This window comes from Thermobia domestica, chromosome 9 (assembly GCF_964235325.1).
Source record: "Thermobia domestica chromosome 9, izTheDome1.hap1.1, whole genome shotgun sequence".
Lineage (NCBI taxonomy): Eukaryota > Metazoa > Arthropoda > Insecta > Zygentoma > Lepismatidae > Thermobia > Thermobia domestica.
In genome coordinates this window covers 90,211,904-90,237,274 of record NC_137462.1, presented here as the reverse complement: position 1 = coordinate 90,237,274, position 25,371 = coordinate 90,211,904, and the positions used below count along the sequence as shown (strand labels likewise).

General features: G+C 34.9%; 1 protein-coding gene across 6 annotated transcripts in view; it reads right to left on the bottom strand.

The window, feature by feature from the left end:
* Positions 1 to 25,371, bottom strand: part of LOC145694845 (activating signal cointegrator 1 complex subunit 3-like) — a 204,185-nt gene that overhangs the window by 118,870 nt on the left and 59,944 nt on the right. For all 6 annotated transcript variants that reach the window (XM_081771534.1, XM_081771531.1, XM_081771535.1 and 3 more), the window contains 2 exons: positions 7,977 to 8,216; positions 3,362 to 3,564 (listed from right to left, as the gene is read on the bottom strand). In XM_081771534.1, coding sequence (XP_081627660.1) covers positions 3,362 to 3,564; positions 7,977 to 8,216 — 443 coding nt within the window. The remainder of the gene's footprint in view (positions 1 to 3,361; positions 3,565 to 7,976; positions 8,217 to 25,371) is intronic.

Genomic DNA, 25,371 nt, shown 5'->3' with positions numbered 1-25,371 from the left:
TACTCGTTAGCAAAGACAGAATTACTGGCAGACTTTGGTTTCTGCAATGATAAAATTTCGGGGTTTTTAAGATACAAAAAAATTAGCTTTGTAATTTTAGTATATTTTGGTATTTTGTGTAACTTAATGGGAATATTAGACAAGAGAGAAACCAATACACTCTAATAAGTCAATTCATTCGCGAGTTACTTAAAAGAAAGAAGTGTTTGACTTCTTTAGGAAACGCAGGGAACTTAACAATAAGTGGAGGTAAAAGAAATAAAATAAAGATGATTCACTAACAAACTTATCACACACGTAGAAAGTTCCATTTTTAAGAATAGAATATTAACAAGAAATTCACATTCAGTTGTCAATATTGTGATATATAAACTCATATATTCTTTAATTGCATGTGTATTCGTTTTTGTTGTGTCAATACGTTTCTTGCACAAAGTTTTGGTAAATTCCAGAAGCATCCAATGGATCGAAGAAAAGCTTCGGAATTTTAAAAGAGAAGCTTCTCGGTATTCCATGATATGGACTTAAATTGTGTGAAAACCTAGTTTTCTTAAACCATTAGTAGTTTTCAAAAATAAAGGCACTACTGAGGCAAAAATATAATTAAAGGAAAAAAAATTGAATTTTGTTTCCTTCATTTGCCATATTTTATAATATGAATCGAACTGCATTCTTTTCCACAGATTACTAATAGTTTACAGACATTTACAAACAATAATGTCTAATTGTTCAATTCCAGTAGATAGGTAGGAAAACTTTTTGTACCATCAATCAGGCAAAAAAGTAAAATTTTACATCCCATAATTAATAACAAAAAGCAAGTGAAAAAATAGGTCTGTACAGAATACACTTTTTTTTTCATAGTACGTATTATTGCATAGACAAGAATATATAGAATTATGCACATAACTTATATCTAAAAAGGTGGTAGAAGAAATGAAATTTAAATTAAATATAAATTCAATATTTTGATCTAACAGACAGACATACAATAATTTTAAAAACTGTATAACTTGAAAAACAATCTTGTGATATCTGCAGAATCTTATCATAAAACTATTTTCTTTGAACTGTTCCAATTTCATGATGTAATCTCAAAAAAAATACAATTTACGAATAATACTAAAAAAAGAAACTAGAAAGGATAGTAAGCACCTGTCTCAACAGTTACTATCCTGGCTGTTATGGTTGATGCGATACTCCGGCGTTAAACTACTCCGCTACATGATAATTCCCCCACCATACTGTCGCAACTATGAATTAAACAACTGATGTTAGAAATATAGCATTAAGTCTTCATACGCAGATGACAGTATTGGAGATTAACAGTGTGGATTTAGGCGAAATCGATCAACTATCGACCGGACATTTACCATTCGTCAAATACTCGAAAGAAATGGGAATAATACAACAGCTCTATACATCAATTATTTACTGGTTTCAGAAAGACCTACAACTTCGAAGGGAAACATTGCACAACATTCTTATCGAATTTTGTATCCCTGAAAAGCTAGTTAGATTAATAAAGATATATTTAAGTGAAACCCAAAGTAAAGGACGAGTAAGAAAATATTTGTCCATGATCTTTCGCGCTGAAAATGGCCTGAAACAAGATGCTTTGTCGCTATTATTATTCAATTTTGTTCTGAAATAAGCTACAAGAAAAATTAAAGGTAGCAACCAGGGCTTAGAGCTGTTATGTTGATGATATAAATTTGATAGAGGATGATACGTGGACAACAGGAAGAATTGCAAAGGTGTTATTAAAAAAGGACATGGATTTAGAAGTAAATGCAGACAAACTGCATACACAAAAACGTGTCGTGACCGTAATATTGCAAATTATGAATACGTTAAAATATCAACTAATATTTTCAACGAAGTGAATATTTTCCAACATCTAGGATTAATATTAACATATCACAACTAATCCAAGTGGAAATTACATGTCAGCTGAAAGCAGAGAATCGGTGTTATTAGTCAGTCCAAACTCTATTGACTCGCAAATTCTGTCGAAGAATTTGAAACCTAAAATATATAAATCGATAGTTATGCCTGTTGTGCTGTATGGTTGCGAAACATGGTCGCTTACTCTGAGAGAAAAACACACACTGAAAGTATCTGAAAATAAAATCTGAGGCAAATATTTGAACTCAAGAGGGACGAGAATGGGGAATGGCAGAATTTTTTTATAATCGAGGAACTGCATAATTTGTACCGTTTACCTAACACTGTTGGGGTCATTAAGCTTAGGATGTCCAGCTGGGAAGGTCGTGTAGCGGAATGGAAGTAGGAAGCAAGAACATTAGGAAAATCTATGCGCGGATGGGAGGACAATATTAAGACGATCTTGCAGAAATAGGAATACAACGTAGAAACTGAATCCAAATGGCTAAGAATAGGAAACAATGGACAGCTTTTGTGAATGCGGCATTTGGACCTTCGAGTCCCATAGGCTATAGTTAGTTAGTTACTTGTTCATTATACTACAACGTTGAAAACATCCAAGCCTAAACCGCCAAATCCTTTAATTCAACGAAGGAACAGTATAATAAGCTTTCGTTCAATCCATTGTATGCAACTCGAGTTCACTAAATTATCTGTAATAAATAAATAAATAAATAAAAAATCAGAATTACAGAATATGAAAAGGGAAATTGAATGTAACGAGCTCCCATCTTTAGTCCTATTAGGGCATTTTAAATTAGTCATATATTTAAAGAGTAAGTAAAGAATCTTCTCACTCAGAAAAAGATGTTTCAAACGCCTTTCATTCGTACCGCGAAGTCACAGATTTACTTACCGAAAATTCTCAGGAATGACTGAAAAATTGATTCCAAAAGACACAACTTAAAATGAAGAGCAAGTTGCTTTTTTACAATTCTATGCTTAAGAATGGTAGTTTCTACATTACGTGTGTATTAGTGAAGTCTTTTATTTTCTTATTCCATTTATCCTTCTTCCTAATTTGTTTTCTAGTTTATAGCTAAGACGCCAAGCTTCTATCTCGAGGAAAATGTTGAATTTCTCGTCAGTTTAAAGAGTATTGTTGAACTTTGTAAAAAATATTCATATTAGTTCCCAAAGTTTCCTCATTCTACAATGGTTATTTCATTTGATTTAGAATCATTTTAACGGAAACAAAAACACATACTACACGCTCGCAATAACAATATGCGCGGGGATAGTACTTCCCTTTAGAGCTAGTGCTAAAGTTAGTGAAACGAACGGTCGATGAAGTGTTCGTGATAAGATTTATATATATTTATGAATATGAAAAATCATGTTAAACTGGAAAAAATCTATAATATGAAATTAATACAAAAATCCTTTGTGAAAAATCGTAAAAAATTAAAATTACCAATTATCTCTGATAACCGGATGTCGTATAAGAAATCCATTTCTCAGAAGTTCACACACTTTATCGTCATGAATGTTATCTAATTCCAAACCAAACAATTTCTTCGGTTTGAAAAGATAATGTTCATTGTATTCATTTGCAAGATTATCAAACTTCGTCGCTGTAACAAGGACTTCGTCTTGATCACGGACAAACACAATTACCTGAAGAAAGAAAAAAAAAGTTTCATTAAATGCTGTTCTATTATTCTGGGAAGATGTTGTTGTTACTGCATAATAATAATTATTTTATTTTATTTTATTAGGCAGCAAGCAGCATATATACAGCTCCGGAATCAGGTGTATGACATGAAATCAAATCCTTTGTGAAGAATAATGTCACAGAATATTCGAACAACAGGGAAATTACACTTACAACATATAAGCTGCACATGCAGTCGGAATCACAAAAATCAACATACAAGATGAATAGAAATAATTACATTCTGGGATAAAATATGACGTATCATAAATAAAAACTCATATTAGCTAAATAAAACGAAATTATACAATATCCGATTAATAATAATAATTAAAAAAAAAAAAAAAAAACTAGAAGAAAAGAAAGGAAAGGGATATGATTAAAATTAAGAACTAATAACCCTTACAAAGAAAAATGTTCAAATAACACTACACTAAATTCAATTAACATTAAAGGTTCTGTAATAAGTTCTGAACGAACTTTAACAAATTAAGTTTAGAAAATATCTAGAATAGAATAAAATTTATTTGTGCTATCAGTAGTTTTGTAAATGGAAGATTCCAGAGTAGAAAATTTAGAGAGAAAAGGAACAAAATTTCTAGTATTATGGTAACAAGTTCTTATGGAAACAAAACCATCAATGAAGAAATCTCCATGAAGAATATTATGAAAAAATTTAAGATCGCAAATATATCGCCCATTGGCCAAAGACAAAAGAAGCAGTTCTTTGGATATACTAGACAAACTCATATCTTTCAAATCTTTCAACTTCCATCCAAAGCAGGCTAGAAAAGTTATTTTGAATAGACTCAATAGTATTTACAAAACATTTGGCTTCATTGTGCCAAACCACCGTACCATATTCCAAATGAGAACGCACATGAAGAGAATTTTTCAAAAATTAATACTTGAAAAATTACAGCAAAGTCATTTTAACATTGCTAAATTTTGTCTGGCCTTAGATGTGATTACCTGTAGATGTTTTCTAAATAATAATTTATTATCTAATATTATTCATAGATCCTTAACATAAGTTCCAAATTCAATTTCCTGATTACCTATTGTATATTTATAAGATAAAAGAACAGTTTTTCTGGAAAAAAAAGTTATACCTCGACTTTTGGCAATATTCAAATGTAGAAAATTATTCTCTGATCATTTCGCTAATATATCAATGTTTTCTTAGAACATAACTTGATCTTAAACAGTATAAATTTTATTCAAGATTTTAATGTCATTAGCATAAATCAAATATTTGCAGGTAGACTTCGGATTTTAGCATATCTGCATGTTCTTTTTTCCTGATGTGATATTGATATAGTCTTTAAACAGAAATTCGTGTCAGCTGTTTTGGGGTAAAATAGCAGTTTTATAGTGCATACATGTGCATATTTGGGAGGTTAGTGCATGTTTATTTCGTTACTGCATATAAATGCATATTTAAAGGGATGATCAAATTGGTCATTTCTAACGTCCAACAACTTTCCTCATAAATGGAATTTCAAGTTTCTAATATAAATAGACTCAAGGCCTTGAAATGGTTCGTTATTGTCAGTTTAGAACATCTCCCAAGGTGGTGTGAAGGAAGAATAAGAAAGGGGTGTGTGATTCATCCTCCCAGCAATGATGCATGACATCACCTGTTTGGAAGAAGATACAAATAACGGTGTCAAGTCACCTGCAACAAAATTTCCACGTCATCGATCTCGGAAATTAAAGTTGCTACTGCTGTGTGCGTGTGTGTGGATTTGAAACTGTGAGGTCTTGTGGCAGTATAAGAATGCCGAAAGAAAAATATTCTGAAACAATAAACTGAAGGCGCTGAGACGTTCACAATTCAAGGAGAAAATATATTTTGCAAAGTATGTGCTAAACAAGTACCGTATATACTCGAATCTAAGATGCACTTTTTCTGCCAAAATTTCACGTAAAAATGGGGGTGAGTCTTGGAATCGCATACGAAGCCACTCCGGCTGGTGTGTATTAGATTCGATTATATGCAAGTAATGCTTTCAAAGTAAGCTTATCTTCAGAAAAGGACATTTCCATTTTGTTCGACAGCAAAAAATCAGATTTCAACAGTGCCCTGTTTTCTGGTCGTCTTATATTTTCATAAAAGATTCAAGTCTATATAAGGAGTTTATACAACTATGGAACAATCTGGATGTTTTTTTTTTTTTTTTTTTTTTTCATTTTTTTTCATACTTCGACAGAGTTCATCCCAAAGAAACCGTTAAAAAAATATTTCGGGGAGAAATGGACAACTCTTTTGAAAATGAACTCTTCAATTAATCAAAATATTTGTTTTACTAAATCTACAACTTGTCGCAGCAGTTATTTTCTGAGATAAGGAGATAAACTCCCGAGTTTTCCGTTAAGTGAGTTTATCAGAACATTTAAATCCAAGCTTGTGTTGTTTTGATATGTATTTCGGTCTCTCGAAACATAACTTTCCTGCCAAGTCTTCTGTTATGTTTTCGATAACTTTATCTTCTTCCCATTCATGCTCCATGTCTCGCTCAAATAACTTTATTCCATGTCAAATATCAATATTATACATTGTAAATTATTGTTGTTTGAAACGAACAATGTTACACTAGAAGAAAATATTCTAGGATTTATACATAATTGGATACAAAAAGTAATTTCAAGTGGATTTATTTTCTTTTAAACAAAAATATAAGATTCTGAATACAGACTTTTAATACAGTAAAAATTAGCATCAACGGGCCCCGTATTAAACGGAAATTAATCTTAAATGGAAATATTTCACAATCACATGAATTTAGATGTTAAAAAATGTGTAAAATTTCCTTGATTAGGCGGAACCTGTGTTGCGAACAACGGATATTAAAATCGGAAATTTTCAGGTTATGGAATGCAGCGTTTAGAAAATTTTTAGACATTCTGTGGGAGGTTAGACTAACTCGAGGTATCTTAATACGCTTTTTCTATACCAGATGACATTGAGGATAAAAACAAGTCGTCTTCTTTCTTTTAATTTCGACACGTTAACGTGGACGCACTGCCTTTGAGGCGCATTGCAAACGCATAGCAAATCATTCCTTTTTCCTAATATTTGCTGTTCGTGTGTGTGTGTGCGCGCATGAGGAATTAGGTTCAGGAGTTGTTGGGAAGACTATCTTATTCTTGAACTGAAAAGTAGAAATGATAAATTGATAAAACTGGTGTCTTGTTGATATGATAACTTTACGGGCTCCTGGACTTGGTCTCAAGCTGTAGTGTTCCACCTCACTCAATCCTATCTTCTCCGACTCACTCTCACTTCACTTCTCAATTTATAGGAGCCTTCATTTTTCTAAACGTCTGATCTAATGGTAAACAAGATTATGAAATTACAGTATACCAGTGAGACAGCTTCTAATGTTATTGCTGATTTAGAGAAGAGTGATTACAAACCGAACAACTTTATTTCGATTTTCAAGGAAGTCTTGGTTTTCCCGGTTAATGTCCTGTGGTTATTGTATTAGAAGCTAGTGAATACAGACTCATGATAGACTTTTATAAGTCAAAATTAACCCTTGAAACATCTCCAACCTTTTTCAAGGTTAACGACATAATCGTTAGTCAAAATATTTATTATTTCTCGAGCTTCAACTTGACTCATGATGATAGAACAAGAATGAAAGGAAATCTTTAGACCTATAGATTGAAGGTGACAGATGATACATTAAGTGAATAATGACGAAAGGAATGAGGTAGTGGGAAAATCGAAGATCCTGAAAAACAAATATCCTTAACAAATATCCCTGAGCTACTATGGTCGGTAAGACGGAATGACAATAAGTTAATAGTTGTACATGGGAAGTATTTTAGTATGCAGCAGGATAAATCTGTAGAACAAGTACGTACAGAAAAAGAAATACTACAGTAAGAAAATAGATGCAAAAAAAAAAAAAAAATCGCACAGTTATCACAGCATGGAAATAAACAAAAGAATAAACTCTTTCAGAATAATGACAAAAGTGTTATGAAAAAGAATTGTACACGTAATTTGCAATAGAAGCAATCTGAAGAGGATGAAACCGCAAAACTGGAGACAGTTTATCGAGATCTCGATATTAACGACTAAGTAGGAACGGGAAAGTAAGCAAGTATACATCCGTATTATACTTTTCCTATAGAATCGTCTTAAAAAACTTAATCATTATGTGCACACTATGTTTTCACGACCAATAAAGAATTTCAACAAATATAACAATTAGATAACAAATTCAGCATTTATTACGTTGAACCACATAAACTATTTATTTAATGTACGTACTAAATAGATCTGGAAGATTTTAAACATTATACATAATGCTATACACTTAATGGTTTTGTTTATTGTACAACGAAATAAACTCAATCGAACCTGGCATTTTCTCTTCAGTTCACGAACTACAGCATCATATGTTTGCTCTACTATAATACTGAAGTCTGATTCTTTTACACCTCTTATAATTTGCGTTAATGGAAGATAGCGACGCATTTCTGCATCAAAAGCAAACAACCCTTCTGGTGGATTTACCCTTAAAAATTCAGCCACTTCCAAGGAATTGTGAACGGGTATGGAAAAGGCCACAATTCGTACTCTGCTTCTTGAAATTTCCATCTGAAACAAGTAAATAGCACAGTATTTAATGAAATATACAGCTACTTGTCTTGTTAGTTACCCATTCGGAAGAATTTCATTTTCGATATTTACAGCTCTAGAAAACTGCTCCTGTGCAGTTATATAATTACAGCCCGTGGTCCCATGTTTGACTATCAGTGCGGACACAATTTTCAGCGCTGATCCATAACTGTGAAGCAACTGGGAAGCTACTTGAACTGAGAGGCTTCCACTTCGATGACTTTGAAAGTTATCGAGTTTGAAAGTTAAAATGTATCATAGGACCAAAGACCCGAAGTTAAACCTGGATAAAAGTGTAAATCGATTTTAATTTAAATAATCCTAAATTTATACAGGATGTTAATGAACTATACCGACAAATTTTAAGAGGTGATTTGCCACATCAAAATACGGAAAAAATGTTTATAGTGTATCCCAAAGCTTATATGTTTAATATTTATCTCATTTAATTTTCTATTTTGATTAATTATTTTTGTTTTCTTGAAAAGTCAGAAATTATCCATTGAATTATTTTAGCAGAATGAGTTTACGAAATATTAAATAACAAAAACATTTCACAAGCTACAAGTTGTGTAGTTAGGTTTATGTAATGATTATATAATGTTGTCATCAAGAAAGACGTGATACGGCACATTATTGTAACTGATGTGAAAGAGAAAAGAATCTGAAATAGTCATTACTCGGAAAGAATTAAGAAAATTTGATGTAACTAAATTTTGTAAATAATTGTTAACACAGACACAATTTTGGAAATGTTAAAACTGCCAGTATCGCGTACGTAGGCATGCTGGAGATTTTTATCACATGGAACTGTGAGGAAAAGTTTATAGTTTCAGAGACGTAGCCATCCAAAAGCGTAGAAAAAAATGTCATTACGTTTTATTTCAAACACGAGAAACTGTGGAGTGGCGCAATGTGCAATACTGCGTAACGGGTTCTCTACAGGACATAATTTTCAGACATGCTCCCAACAAAAAGTCCCACATATTGACGGACTTAAAGGTGGGTCCAAAGAACGCAAAAATTAAGCCCCGACAGTAGTGAAGACGAATGCATCAGAAGTGTTAAGAACTACTAGTTTCCCGGTTCCTCGTGTTCGTAATAATGTGTGGTGCGATGTATATTTTCACGCTATGGAAGGCCACAGCCCCGAAACTATGCACTTTTCTCCACATGGACTTTTTCTAGTTTGATCGGAGCAATCGCTTCTTAAAGTTTGTCCGTATAGCTCATTAATTTACTGTATATAATACAAATTCATTTCGACAAAGCAAAGGGCATTTAATTAGAGTTGAAGGAAAAATCATTAAAATCAAACCATTAAAATGTCTGTTCATTTGAGAAAAAAAAATTCTTTTCCATATAAATCAATGAGCTAAAAAACAAAGTAATACAGGTACTAAGCACCCTTAATGAACAATAAAAACTATTTATTGTCAAAAAATTTCAAAGAAACCCAACACAGTATAGAAGATCCAAAAATTTTATTGTGCTTTTTAACAGAGGATGGTTATATGATGAATGGGAAGCAATAATTTCAAAATTTGTATAGCACTGGTATAACAACAAAAATATAAATATGAATTGGTGAATAATGAAACCTCCCACCAATGAAACTGTGCTTTAGTTGTTGTATTGTTTGGGTTTTATTGGTATGTCTGTATTCATGCCTATATACGTACATACATATGCTTTTAGTCATGTGTGTTGTGAGAAAGTTTGTGTGTGTGTGTGTGTCTATTAGTTATATTCATATGTGATTTGCAGTCAAAACTGCTGCATGTATGTAAAAGAACTGCTGGGCAGTTTTGGGTGGCATTTTCTCCCGCCGCTCAAGAGCAATAGTTTACTACTCAACACAAAACAATACTTTTACGTCCACTACACCAAGGAGAAACCAATGGGAATATGCGAAGCAAAGTGAATTGGAAGCTGAAACAGTGTGGCAGAGAATGGGTATGTCAGAAAATTAAATTTATTTTTATTTTTCCCTGCTTAGTCCTTATCCAGTAATATAGCAATATAATCTATGTCTATTTTCTGTCAGATGCTAACACTTGATGACTCTCCAGCGGAGTTTCCTTCCTTCTTGCTCAAATTACTGGGGGAAGACCCTTTTCAATGCTTAGACGCGGTCAGGGGCGGATCCAGGACAGACTTCTGGGGGGGGGGGGACGGTGGGTTGTCATACTGCAACTTTTAAGGGCTCCGAACTTTGGCATGGGTTTTATTTATATATATAAAATAAAAAAAGTTTCGTCTTCTGGGGGGGAATCGCTTCCCCCTGGACGCGGTCAGTGACTTTCAAAGGTTATTCTTCCTCCCACATCTCAGTTACAACGAACGCATTGTTAAAAAGCAAGCTTGATATCTTTCCCAGAGGGTTTCATATAATTCATGTTAACTGCCAAAGTGTAGTCAGACATTTCCACGAATTGTTAGAAATATTCCAGTCCCTTAATATCGCAGTAATTGCCATAGGAGAATCTTGGTTAAAACCCATAATGAACCCTTCGCTCTTTCAAATTGATGGCTATAACTGTTTCGTGCGGATCGTAGTCAAAGCGGTGGGGGAGGTGTTTGCGCATTTATAAGAAACGATATATAATGCAAAGTCCTAGACAATTCTACACCTGAACACAACAACAATCCTGGGGCCGCGGTGGCTCAGTGGTAGAGCGTTCACCTCTGGTGCTAGGGGTCTCGGGTTCAAATCCTGCTCCCGCCAAGTGAACTTTGTGGTGGACAAACACCGTGTGCGTGGGTTTTCTCGGGGTTCTCCCGTTTCCTCCCACTTTTTTCATTCCACCATTTTATTCATCTCTCATCGTCACCGTCTCCTTTAGCCTTCCGGCATAATCATGGGACGTAAAACTCAAAAATTTCATTTCATTTTCACAACAACAATCCTGAGTATTTGCTGTTTGAGGTGAACATTAATAAATACAAGATAGCCATCTGTATTATTTATAGACCCCACAGTGCTCGTAAGCTATCAGTGATTGAGGAAGCCCTTTTCACCCACTTTCTAGCCTATGAAGATATAATAGTTTTAGTGATATCAATACAGACTTTTAAAAAAACGATGGGAAAACTAAAGATGCATTAGCAATGTTCAAATCATTCAATCTGTCGGTTTTACCACTTAACTCTATACATTACACTAAAAATTCACATTGCTGGATTGATCACATTGCAGTATCCAGCAAAATAATGCAACACGGCCAGCTAGCTGCACTAGGAATATTTAAGCACGATCTTTTGTTTCTTTCATACTCAGTACGTGTTCCGAAATATACACCTACAATTATATCGTATAGAGACTAACAATCTGGACCACGTAGCATTATCGCACGATGCAGCCACTCGGCTGTGGGTTGACATATTATTAATTCCAAATTTGAATGTTAAAATTTTTATATTTAATAAAATGTTACTTGGCTTATATGACAAACATACGCCCGTTCGCATTGTGCGACTTAAACGAAAACCAGCACCGTGGATTACTTCTGAAATAAAGAGATTGTATGTCAACCCGCGATTCATGTTTTCGGAAATTCAAGAGAACACGCAACACTGACGACTGGGACATTTATAAAAAGTGGCGTAACAAAACAAATGTTAAGAAATGCTCAGTATAGGTACATTCGCAACCTAAATAGTGAAAATTTAAATGCCAAGGAAATATGGCAAAATTTTCGGAGACTAGGATTAGGGAAAAAGCCAAGAGAATTCAATATCCCAGAAGACTGCAATTTAGATGATCTGAATGTGCACTTCGCACATGCTGCACGTAACCAAATCATGCAACCGAATGTCATTCCTGCTTTCCAGCCCCCATACCAGTCACCTCGATCAGTTTTATTTCAAGAATGTTGAAAACTATGAAATAATGAAAATATTAGAAGAAATAAGAACAATTACTTATACACTCATTTAAGATTGAAATATCTAGGGAAAGATATGTGTCGATTTCTCATATTGCTGTTAGCTTCATTGTTGAAGACCACCATTGTTAAATACACAATCCTTGGATTTCTACATTGTGAAATAAACGATCAACTTTATCTGCCATACTTTCTACCACAGACTAACCAAACTTTGCACACCCATTTAAGATTAAAATATGTAGGAAATAGTACGTGTTGATTTCACATATTGTTCTTAGTTTCATTGTTGCAGGCCACCATTGTTAAATAAAGAATCAACTTTATTTGCTATATTTTGTACCAGAAACTGACCAAACTTGGCACACCAATCGGATTACCACTGAGATATCTAGGGAATGGTACTTGTCGATTTCACATATTATTGTTAGTTTTATCGTTTAAGGCCACGATTGTTCAATAAATAATTGTTGGATTTCTCCATTGTTAAATAAACAATCAACTTTATCTGCCATACTTTTTACCACAGATTAACCAAACTTAGCACACTCCTTTACGATTTAGATATCTATGAAATGGTACTTGTCGATTTCACTTGTTGTTGTTAGTTGCATTGTTAGAGGCCACCATTGTTAAATAAACAATAAACTTTATCTGTCATACTTTCTACCAGAAACTGACCAAACTTTGCGTACCTATGTAAGATTGAAATATCTATCCTATGATTCATGTCGATTTCACATGGGTCAGTCCATATATAATCACCGAAATTAGAAAAAAATCCCCAGTCGACCATCAGGGATTTTGATGAAATTTGACACACAGGTACCTACATCCCTCGTAAGAAAGCCTGTAATTTATTATTCTTCTGTCTCTACCAGTTCCTAAGTAATTAACTTAGAAGCGAGGCAGTCCGCATCATGACTTGCCGAACACGCTGATTGTTTAAGTTTTTAATGAGCAAGAACTCGGTTACTAATTATGTTACATAGGTCAAACTTTTTCTGCTATAAATACATGCATCGCTGTAATGAAGTAATATGTTGAAAGTGGCATGACCATTTTATGTTCGGATATATAAACTATCAAAGTCAGCACTTTTTTACATTACCGTTTATAAAGTTCATTTTTTAACATGTCACAGATTTTCTACATAAAACAACAAATGCCTGTGTTTGTGTGCAGTACATTACAGGGTTGTGAACTATATGCACCAGTAATGAAGAGCAGTTTACACTATATTTACAGGATTTATGGGAGGTTAAAGTTGGTATCATTGCAAGAAAACAATTTTTTTGCTTACTTTAAGAGCTCTATTTAACTATGTTGACAGTTGAATATGAGTGTGATATTTTGGATGAATATTGCTACTTATGCAACAAATAACTTGTGTGAATTTCAAAACCCTGATGTATTTTCTTCCATTTGAAATCATCGCCTTTGTCAACAGGTGTCAGTAGTCTTTCAGATTTAGAACGGATATGGAGAATGGAAGTAATTTTACTTCAAGAGTCCCTCTCCACTCTGGATGAGGACAAAATCAATGAACTTCGTGTTAAGCTCGTGCCAGAATAGAAATTTTGCTAAACATGTGTTAGATGTGCCAGTTCCAGAAACAGCAGTGATAGAGATGATAAGTATGATCCTAGCTACACACCACACACTGTTCACCAGGAGCAACTAAACGTGTCTCTCAAATCTCTAGGCTGCTCACCACTGAAGAATGTAAGTAAGAGAGACAGACAAGGATACAGCAAGAGAAAGGTGAAGCAGATAACAAATTTCGTACAGGAGAAGATGTTCTTGGAATACCGAGCACTACGTTTCTCTACTAAAAAGACATGTGACAGGTATGCTAATTTCTCTATGCTTATACACCAGCTTGTAGAAAAGTATCACAAAACATTTTCCTATAAACACAAAGTCCAAATCTTAACACTTTCTCCTGCAACTTGGAATATCAGAAAAGCTGCACAGAGTTTTAGGGCCTCAGATTATTTAGTGCGAAGAGCAAAGAACTTAAGATGAGAAAGGAATCCTATCACTTCAAGAACAGAAGCCTCGGAAAATAATTCCCAAAGTAACAGTGAATGACGTAGTTTCATTTATGAAAGCGATGGATGTTCCAGAATCTCCTGGAATGAAAGAATGTATGTATGTGCATACAGATGAAGCTAAAGTTCAAGTTCAAAAAAGGCTACTACTAACGAATATACATGAAACATATGTTGAATTCTGCTAACAAAAACCCAGTTTCAAATTGGGTTTGCAAAGTTTTCTGCCTTAAGGCCAAAGTGGTGCATTACAGTTAAGGCAACTGGCACTCATTCTGTATGTGTGTGTGTCAATATCATCAAAACATGAAACTGATGGTCGATGCCCTTCCTGGACCAGGACACATCTACAAGACACTGCTGAACATTGCAGTGTGTGATGCAACGAACAGACAGTGTAGGTTACAGTACTGTGGCAACTGTGGAAGGAAGGAGGCTGTGCAAGATTATTTAGTAAAACGTTTTAATCATCACTTACTTGAAGGTGATGACTGTGTTAAATTTAAAAACTAGGTTCACACAGACCGGTTGACATTACAAATCCTACAGCTCTCTGTGAATGAGTTTTGTGACACATTGACTGAGGGAATTGATAGTCTTAGACAGCACCATTACATAGCCAAGGCTCAAGCTGCATACATGAGTAATATAAAAACTTCACTTCAGAAAGCAGAGCTAATTGTTTTATTGGATTTTGCCGAAAATTACACTTTCGTTATACAGGACGAGGTTCACGGGTACCATTGGGAGAAATCCCAGACATCCGTGCATCCTTTCGTGGTGTACTATAAAGATAATGGAACCCTGCTTTGCAGTAGCCTCTCCCTGGGGAGGCTATAGGGGCTATCCTATTCCACAGATTTATTATGTTCCTTTTCACTTTGTGTGCATGTTTCTTTATTTATTTGAACGCTCAATTTCTTATTACTAATATTGAACTGTAATTTTGAACCACAGAATTCTATTATTTTGTAACAATTAATTTCATTATGTGGCACATTGTTTCTTCTTATAGTCTTACAATATATATTTTCAAGTGCTCAATCAGTGTAAATGATTTTACCTCGCGTATATGTACGTACTTCTTTACTTCCATTCTCCATATCCGTTCTAAACCTGAAAGACTACCGACGCCTTTTGACAAAGGCGATGATTTCAAATGGAAGAAAATACATCAGGGTTTTGAAATTCACACAAGTTATTAGTTACATAAGTAGCAATATTCATCCAAAATATCATACTCATATTTAACTGTCAACATAGTTAACCAGGGCTCTGAAAATAAGCAAAAAGTTGGTGTTTTTACAATGATACCAATTTTAACTTCCCATAAATCCTGTAAATAAAGTGTAAACAGCTCTGCATTACTGGTGCATATAGTTCACTACCCTGTAAGGTACTGCACACAAACACAGGCATTTGTCGTGTTATCTAGGAAATCTGTGACATGTTAAAAAATGAGCTTTATAAACGGTAATGTTTAAAAGTGCTGACTTTGATAGTTTATATATCAGAACATAAAATGGGCACACCGCTTTCAACATATTACTGCATTACAACGATGTGTATATTTATAGCAGAAAAAGTTTGATCCATGTAACGTAATTAGTAACCGAGTTCTTGCTCTTTACAAACTTACAAAAACCAGTGCGTTCGGCAAGTCACGATGCGGACTGCCAAACTTCTAGGTCAATTTATCAGGAACAGGTAGCGGTAGGAAAATAAAACATTACAGACTTTCTTACGAAGGATGTAGGTACTTGTGTGCCAAATTTCATCAAAATCCCAGATGGTCACCTGGGGACTGTTTGATGATTTATAATGGAATAACCCACATTGTTTTAATTACGTTGTTGGAGACTACCATTGTTAAATAAACAATTCACTTTATTTTCCATACTTTTTACCACAAGCTGACCAAACTGGTCATATTTACAATTCAGATATCTAGAGTGGTACATGTCGATTTCTCATATTGTTGTTAGTTTCATTGTTGGAGGCCTCCATTTTTAAATAAACAGTAAACTATTTTCCATACTTGCTACCAGAAACTAAGCAAACTTTGCTTACCTATTTACGATTGAAATATCTATGGAATGATACATGTCGATTATCAAGGGCTAACAAGCTCTAGCCAAATTGTGTGTAATACATCAGTATGCGTTGGGATCAAACGATAATTATTCGTGATCAAACGAGCTGGACAAATTCCGATTGAATTTGTTTTCATGGTGGCTGTGGTGGAGGGGCTAACAGGTCATCGGTAAATCATCAAGCAGGATTAGGCAAAATTAAAAACAATTCAGATCACCTTGTACCTGTTCGGAATCTAAATATCCGTAATGCAGACAATACGGAATATAACCTAAGTCGAGCAAATTTCAACAATCAGAACGGACAAAATAGGCGAAGATATGTTGGGAATCCACCTAACCTAATTAATCGTGGCAATCCGTATGTTAGACCATATAACCAAAATAGATTTAAAAATAGACGAAATACATGGCGAAATTCCAGGAATACAGTAAACTATATGGATACACGTAATCGTAATTCAAGAGATGGCATTTCGCATCCAAATCAAGATAATGACACAATTCCTGTACAGAACAATAATACGGGACATAATAATGATTGTGCGGTACAGTGTACTTTATTGGAACCATACACGAGTATGAATTTAAACTAACTGCAGCTGATGTGGTAGGGGTTAAACCCATATCAGCTATAGATTCTCATGAATATTTATCTTCAAATTTATGCGATAATGTCAAACTCACATCAGCTATTGATTCTTATGAACATTTATCTTCGAATTTACATGTTCATGTCAATGATGAAAACGACCTTTTACACGACGTACCTGTAAATAATTATTCGGAAATAGCAGTTAATAGATGTCAGTATCAATTTATGCCTGTAGTAAATCGTTGTTGGTCTAAAGATGATAGTGTCAATGATGGTTTTGATGTTGAAGAAAATTTTGTATTTTTAAAATCATACAGTACAGCTAAAATACCTGTCAAAATAAATGGGTTAAGCACGGAAGCTTTATTGGATACAGGCGCAAATGCCTCTCTATTATCATATTCGTCATGGAAAGCAATTACTAGTAATTACTCGAATGCTAAATTACAAAAGGCTGAGAATCTTATTATAGTCGATTTTACTGGCAAACATAAAAAGAGAGTAGCTGGAATTACTCGTGTGACAATAACTATTCAAGATTTTGAAATATCAATCCCTATTCTAGTGATAAAGGAATTGAATGAAAAATTAATTATTGGTTTAGATTTATTATCTCAATTGTGTGTCATGCTCGATTTTAGAAATCAAACGTTAACTATACCCGGTATACCTCAGGAAATCGTTCAGAAACTGCTCCCAAAATCAGATGATATTGCTTGTCAATATAATAATGTTCCTAATGTATTGAATAATGTTTCTGTAAGTTTAGAAAGCGATAAATCAAATGATCAACTAACGCAATACACACCAAATTTGATGGATTCAAAAGATGATGTATTGTTTTCTGAGTGTGTTAAGTCACTTGAAAGTAGTCTTGATTTTATAGATAATACAGTAAAAACCCACTTTAAAGATATTCTATATAAACATAAAAATGTCTTTTCAGAACGTCCGGGGTGTTGTAAAGATTTTGTTTATTCTTTTAAGGTTAAGACAGATAAACCCATTGTGACTAAGCCCTATATAATTCCCTATCGATACAGGGAGAATGTACGTCAGCAAATTACAGAGATGTTAAGAGATGGGATCATTAGGCCTTCACGAAGCATTCACCTTAATCCATTACATGTAGTTCCTAAGAAAAATGGTTCTCTACGTGTGGTTTTGGATTTGAGACGCACGAATTGTCATATTGATCTGGAACAAGTGAGGTCAGTTTCTGCTAGAAAGTATGGCATATAAAGTTGATTCTTTATTTAATAATGGTGGCCTCTAACAATGAAATTAACAACAATAAGGGAAATCGACACGTACTGTTCCATAGATGTCTCAATTGTAAATGAGTGCGCCAAATTTGGTTAGTTGTGGTAGAAAGAGTGTAAGATAAAGTTGATTGTTTAGGTAACAATTTAGAAATTCAACGATTGTTTATTTAACAATGGTGGCCTTCAACAATGAAAGAACAACAATATGTGAAATCGACACATACCATTCCATAGATATCTCAATCGTTCATGAGTGTGCAAAGTTTGCTTAGTTTGTGGTAGAAAGTATGGCAGATAAAGTTGATCGTTTATTTAACAATGGAGAAATCCAACGAATGTTTATTTAACAATGGTGATCTTTACAATGAAATTAACAACAATATGAGAAATCGACACACATGTTTCCCTAGATATTTCAATCTTAAATGTGTGTGCAAGGTTTGGCCAATTTCTGGTAGAAAGTATGGCACATATAGTTGATTGTTCATTTAACAAACCTGGCCTCTAACAATGAAACTAACAACAATAAGTGAAATCGACACGTACCATTCCATAGATATCTCAATCCTAAATGAGTGTGCCAAGTTTGGTTAGTTTGTGGTTGAAAGTGTGGCAGATAAAGTTGATTGTTTATTTAACCATGGGGAAATCCAACGATTATTTATTTAATATTGGTGGCCTCGAACAATGAAACTAAAAACAATATGTGAAATCGACTAGTAGTTATCTCTGTGCAAATCCGATGGGTGTGCCAAATTTGGTCAGTTTGTTTTAGAAAATATGGCAGATAAAGTTGATTCTTTATTTAAGAATAGTGGCCTTCAACAATGAAACTAACAACAATATGTGGAATCCACACGTACCATTCCCTAGATACTGCAATCTTAAATGGGTGTGCAAAGTTTCTTCATTTTCTCGTAGAAAGTACGAAAGATAAAGTTGATTGTTTACTTAACAACGGTGGCCTTCAACAATGAAACTAACAACAATATGTGAAATCGGCACGAACCATTCCATTGATATCTCAATCGTAAATGAGTGTGCCACGTTTGGTTAGTTTCTGGTAGAAAATATGGCAGACAAAAGTTGACTGTATACTAGGGATGGCCAGATCCGGATATTTTTGGATCCGGATATCCGGATCCACTTGGGTCCGGATATCCGGACACTGGATCCGGATCCGAGATTTTGGATCTTGGATCCGGATCCGAAAAACCGGATCTTGGATCCGGATCCGAAATTCCGGATCTTGGATCCGGATCCGAAATTCCGGATCTTGGATCCGGATCCGAAATTTCGGATCTTGGATCCGGATCCGAAAATCCGGATCTTGGATCCGGATCCGAAAAAACGGATCTTGGATCCGGATCCGAAAAAACGGATCTTAGATCCGGATCCCAAATTTCGGATCTTGGATCCGGATCCGAAATTTCGGATCTTGGATCCGTATCCGAAAAACCGGATCTTGGATCCGGATTCGAAACTCCGTGTCAGAAAATTCGGGTGTTCCGAATCAGCAAAATTTACGAAATTATTGACAAAGTGATTTTCATTTCTATGCTTAAAATAAGATTTTAAGACACTTTTGGTATCTGATCGTGTGACAGCCTTGCGTTCCCTTCATTCTGTTGATATTTGGTTTTCGTGCCTTAATATGTCACAATTACTCCAAATTTGATTGAGTAAAACTGTCGAGTTAGGTGAGAGCAATCTCATTGTCAGATTAGATTCTAGTGGAAATACTTGACCGAAAAGGTAATAAATCTTTTTTAAAGCTGTCGTCCTGGTGGAAATTTGTCCTTTGTTTTCTGTAACACTAGTCAAATGCTGGGATGAAACCTTAGTCTCAAGCCCAAGCTTTTTCATTAGACTCTGGCTGCTTACTTTTCTAATTCTTTCTGAGTTATTGTGGTCACTGAATGAGGCAATTTCCTAGTCGTGATGAGCTAGGCCATTGCTAATAGAACAGCCCATAAAATATAGATCAAATCAAATTAAGGAGCAACTTCCTTTTCTTGCTCTTGATGAGCATTTTTTTTTCTTTCTTTAAAGATACGTTTCTCTGTGACCGTACCACTCCAGTTAGAATTAAGAATTGTAGTAGAGATGAAGTTCTAAATGGCAATTAATGTATCAAAATCAATGTATTAATGTACTGTATGTGTATACAAAATACCATATGGAGCCTCGAGCAGTAACACGTATCTTTGTAATTAGTAATCCACTACTATTAACTCTGCATAGGTTGTATAAGGAGCTATATCATTCATGTAAACACATAGGCGGATGCAGGGGGAGGGCGAAAAGTCGTTTGCCCCTACCCAGCGCCACCATTAACAGTGTACTTTAGTAGTAATTTGTGGCAATTTCAGATCATCTAAGTAATTTTTCACTGCTAGCATCCCCAACCGCCCCCTAAGAATCCATCCACCCCCTCCAAGAGTCCGTTCTGGATTCGCCCCTGCGCAAACATAATTTTATACAACTCATTCAAGAGTACATTTTGGTAGCTTTTTAAAATTTTTATCTTAAAGGATTGTCATTTCTCGTGGCTACTTATGCAATTTTGTCCACAGGCATACATGCAATTTCCAGTCATTACGCAAATACATTTATATACTTAATAGACCTCGGCTAGTTGGGGGCTTCGCCACTAGACCCCCGTTACTAGGGCCTCGCACCACAAAAGCCTCTAATCATAATCAATTTAAAAAGAAATGTCTGGGGATTTGCCCTTAGACCCTCTGATATCTCATTTGATCGGCCTATGACCTCGTACCTCGTAAACCTACAACCATACCGAATCTCAGTTCAAATATCAAATTGTATGTAATAACATTCCGGTATCCCGAGACATACCGAATTTCAGTGCGAGTACATGGGGGCTTTCCCCCCAGCCAACACATTTGCTCGGTCTACGGCCTCGCACATCATACGCCTGCAAACATAACGAATTTTTAAGGGGCCGCGGTGGCTCAGTGGTAGAGCGTTCACCTCCGGTGCTTGGGGTCCCTGTTTCGATCCCAGCTTGCACCGTGTGGACTTTGTGGTGGACAAACACCGTGCTCGTGGGTTTTCTCGGGGTTTTCCTGTTTCCTCCTACTTTCTTCATTTCATTTATTTCTCATAATCACCGTCTCCTTTAGCCTAACCGGCATAAACGTGGGATGTAAAACACAAGCATTTCATTTCACAAGATAACGAATTTTTGTTCAAATAACAAGTTTCATTTCTCTAACATTCCAGGATTCCGAGATATAAAAGTCTTTTCTCCCCGCCCCTTTACTTCCCCTCTAAGACATACATAAATAAAACGCTTAAGTCATACCTAATTATTTCAAATGTAAAGTCCAAATACCAAATTCTATGCTCCTAACCTTCAGAGGTTCCCAGATATCGACATGTTATTATAATAATTACAATCCCCACTCTCTTTCCTTTCCATCTCTTGTCTTTTCCTTTTTACTAAAACGTCAAAAAACACTGAAACACATGTCAAATTATTTTCAATGAGAAGTGCAAATACCAAATTTCAAGTCTCTAACCTTAAAGGATATAACATATTAATACAATAATTGTAATCCCCACTTAATTTTTTTCTCGCCCCTTTTCTTCCCTTCTGGGCCACACATAAAAAAAAAAAAAAAAACGTTGAAATACGTATTTAATTATTTTAAGTGAGAAGTCCAAATACCAAATTCCATGTTTCTAACCCTTTAAGTTTCCGAGATATAGGCATATTATTATACTAATTGAATAATTGCAATTACCACCCGTTCTTTTACTTTCTACATCTTCCCTGCCCCTTCTAATTTAAATATCAAAAAGCACTTTAACAAGTATCAAATTATTTTCAATGAGAAACCCAAATACCAAATTTGAAGTATCTAACGTCAAGAATCATCAATATTTTCCACCCCATTTCCCCCCTTCCTCGTCGAATTTCCCAAAGTCCTTCCTTAGTGGTATCCTACGTCACAAACCCTATAAACTGTCCAAATTTCAAGTTTGTAGCGATTTGGTCTGTACGGTGATCTGTCACTCATTCACTCAGTCACTCAGGACTTTGCCCTTTTTATATAGAGATATTTAAGATTTTATAGGAAAGCCATGGATTTTGTCCTAAGGCCGCCAGTGTCTTAGAAATGTAATAGCTTTGCTATAAACTTTAAGCAATCAACTGACTGATCTGCGTCTATATGTATTATGTAAAATACCGCTTATGATATTTATTTTGATCGTAATAAAAAAAAAAAAAAATAGAAATGATGACGAAAATTCAAAGACATCCATGATTTTAGCGTAATGCTGCAGGAGTTCAGATCATTGAATTAATCATAAGAGCCGATTGTATAAGATAGACTACATTAAATTCCAATGTGGCACAAAGAAAATATGCAGCATTACTATGCAGTTTTTCAACGTTATAACTCATTCTGAAAATATTATCATAGGTCTCACAAACAATCGAATTTTAATCCTAACTCGATTAATATATAACAAAAGGCAGATCTATACAACTACTGACTTCAGATGAAAGTGGCATACTTGTAGTACGTTTAAAGATATACTAAAGACTAAATGATGGGGTGTGCGGAACAATGGTCTAACCCGAAAAATGTGAAAATGAGATTTTGATGTAATCTTTTGTCATTTAAATTGAATTGTCTTCCCACTGAGTTAGATAAAATTCACCTAGTCAATTTTATACATATGGATATTTTAGTTCTGGGTCTCAATCTAAGGCCTAAAATATTCAAAACAGGAGTATGAATCTGAACTTCGAAATTTCGGGTGTGGATCCAGGAACCGGATATCCGGATCCGGATCCAATATTCAAAACTTCGGATCCGGATCCAAGATCCGAAATTCCGGATCCGGATCCAAGATCCGAAATTCCGGATCCGGATCCAAGATCCGAAATTCCGGATCCGGATCCAAGATCCGAAATTCCGGATCCGGATCCAAGATCCGAAATTCCGGATCCGGATCCAAGATCCGAAACTTCGGATCCGGATCCAAGATTCGAAATTTCGGATCCGGATCCAGGAACCGGATATCCGGATCCGGATCCAAGATCCGGATCTTATAGGATCCGGATCCGGATATCCGAGATCCGGATCCGTCTGGCCATCCCTACTGTATACTTAACACTGGAGAAATCCAACGATTCTGTATTTAAAAATGGTGGCCATCAATCATGAACCTAACAACAACATGTGAAATCGACACATAGCATTCCGTAGATATTTCAACTTTCAAGGGGTATGCAAAATTTGGTCAGTTTCTGGTAGAAAGTATGGCAGATATAGTTGATTGTTTATTTAAAAATGGCGGTCTCTAACAATAAAACTAACAACAATAAATGAAATCGACACGTACCATTCCATAGATATCTCAATCGTAAATAAGTATGCCACGTTTGATTAGTTTGTAGTATAAAGTACGGCAGATAAAGTTGATAGTTTATTTAATAATGGAGAAATCCAACGATTGTTTTAAAATGGTGGCCTCGAACAGTGAAACTAACAATATGTGAAATCGATTGGTACCATTCAGTAGATATCTCTGTGGTAATCCGATGGGTGTGCCAAGTTTTATCAGTTTGTGTTAGAAAGTGTGTTAGATAAAGTTGACTGTTTACTTAACAATGTAGGCCTTCAGTAATGAAACTAACAAGAATATGTGGAATCGACACGTACTATTCTTTAGATATTTCAATCTTAAATGGACGTATAAAGTTTGGTCAGTTTGTGGTAGAAAGTACGGCAGAAAAAGTTGATTCTTTACTTAAAATTGTGTCCTCTAACAACGAAACTAACAACAATATGTGAAATCGACCCATACCATTCCATAGATATCTCAATCGTAAATGATTGTGCAAGTTTGGTTAGTTTGTGGAAGAAAGTGTGGCAAAAAAACTTGATTGTTTATTTAACAATGGTGGCATCTAACAATGAAAGAACAATATGTGAAATCGACACGTACCATTCCCTAAATATTTCAATCTTAAATGCGTGTGCAAAGTTTGGATAGTTTCTGGTAGAACGTGTGGCAGACAAAGTTGATTGTTTTTTAAAAATGGTGGCCTCTAAGAATGAAAGTAACAACAATAAGTGAAATCGGCACGTACCATTCCATCGACATCTCAATCGTAAATGATTGTGCAAGTTTGGTTAGTTTGTGGTAGAAAATATGGCAGATAAAGTTGATTGTTGTTTAATAATGAAGAAATCCAACGATTATGTATTTAACAATAGTGTCTTACAACAATGAAACTAACAACAATATGTGAAATCAACACATAGCATTCCGTAGATATTTCAACTTTAAATGGGTGTGCAAAGTTTGGTCAGTTTCTGGTAGAACGTATGGCCATTAATGTTGATTGTTTGTTTAACAATGGTGGCCTCTAACAATGAAACAAACAACAATATGTGAAATCGACCCATACCATTCCATAGATATCTTAATCTTAAATGATTCTGCAAATTTTGGTTAGTTTGTGGTAGAAAGTGTGGCAGAAAAACTTGATTGTTTATTTAACAATGGTGGCATCTAACAATGAAAGAACAACAATATGTGAAATCGACACGTACCATTCCCTAGATACTTCAATCTTAAATGCGTGTGCAAAATTTGGTCAGTTTCTGGTAGAAAGTGTGGCAGATAAAGTTGATTGTTTTTTAAAAATGGTGGCCTCTAAGAATGAAACTAACAACAATAAGTGAAATCGGCACGTACCGTTCCATCGACATCTCAATCGTAAATGATCGTGCAAGTTTGGTCAGTTTGTGGTAGAAAGTATGACAGATAAAGTTGCTTGTTTATTTAATAATGGAGAAATCCAACGATTGTTTAACAATGGTGGCCTCGAAGAATGAAGCTAACAACAATATGAGAAATTGATTGGTACCATTCAGTATATATCTCTGTGGTAATCCGATGGGTGCGCCAAGTTTGGTCAGTTTGTGTTAGAAAGTATGGCAGATGAAGATGATCGTTTATTTAACAATGTAGAAATCCAACGCTTGTGTATTTAACAATGATGGTCTTGAACAATGAAACTAACAACAATATGAGAAACCGACACATATCTTTCCCTAGATATTTCAATCTTAAATGAGTGTGCAAGATTTTGTCAGTTTCTGGTAGAAAGTATGGCAGATAAAGTTGATTCTTTATTTAACAATGATGTCCTCTAACAATGAAACTAACAACAATAAGTGAAATAGACACG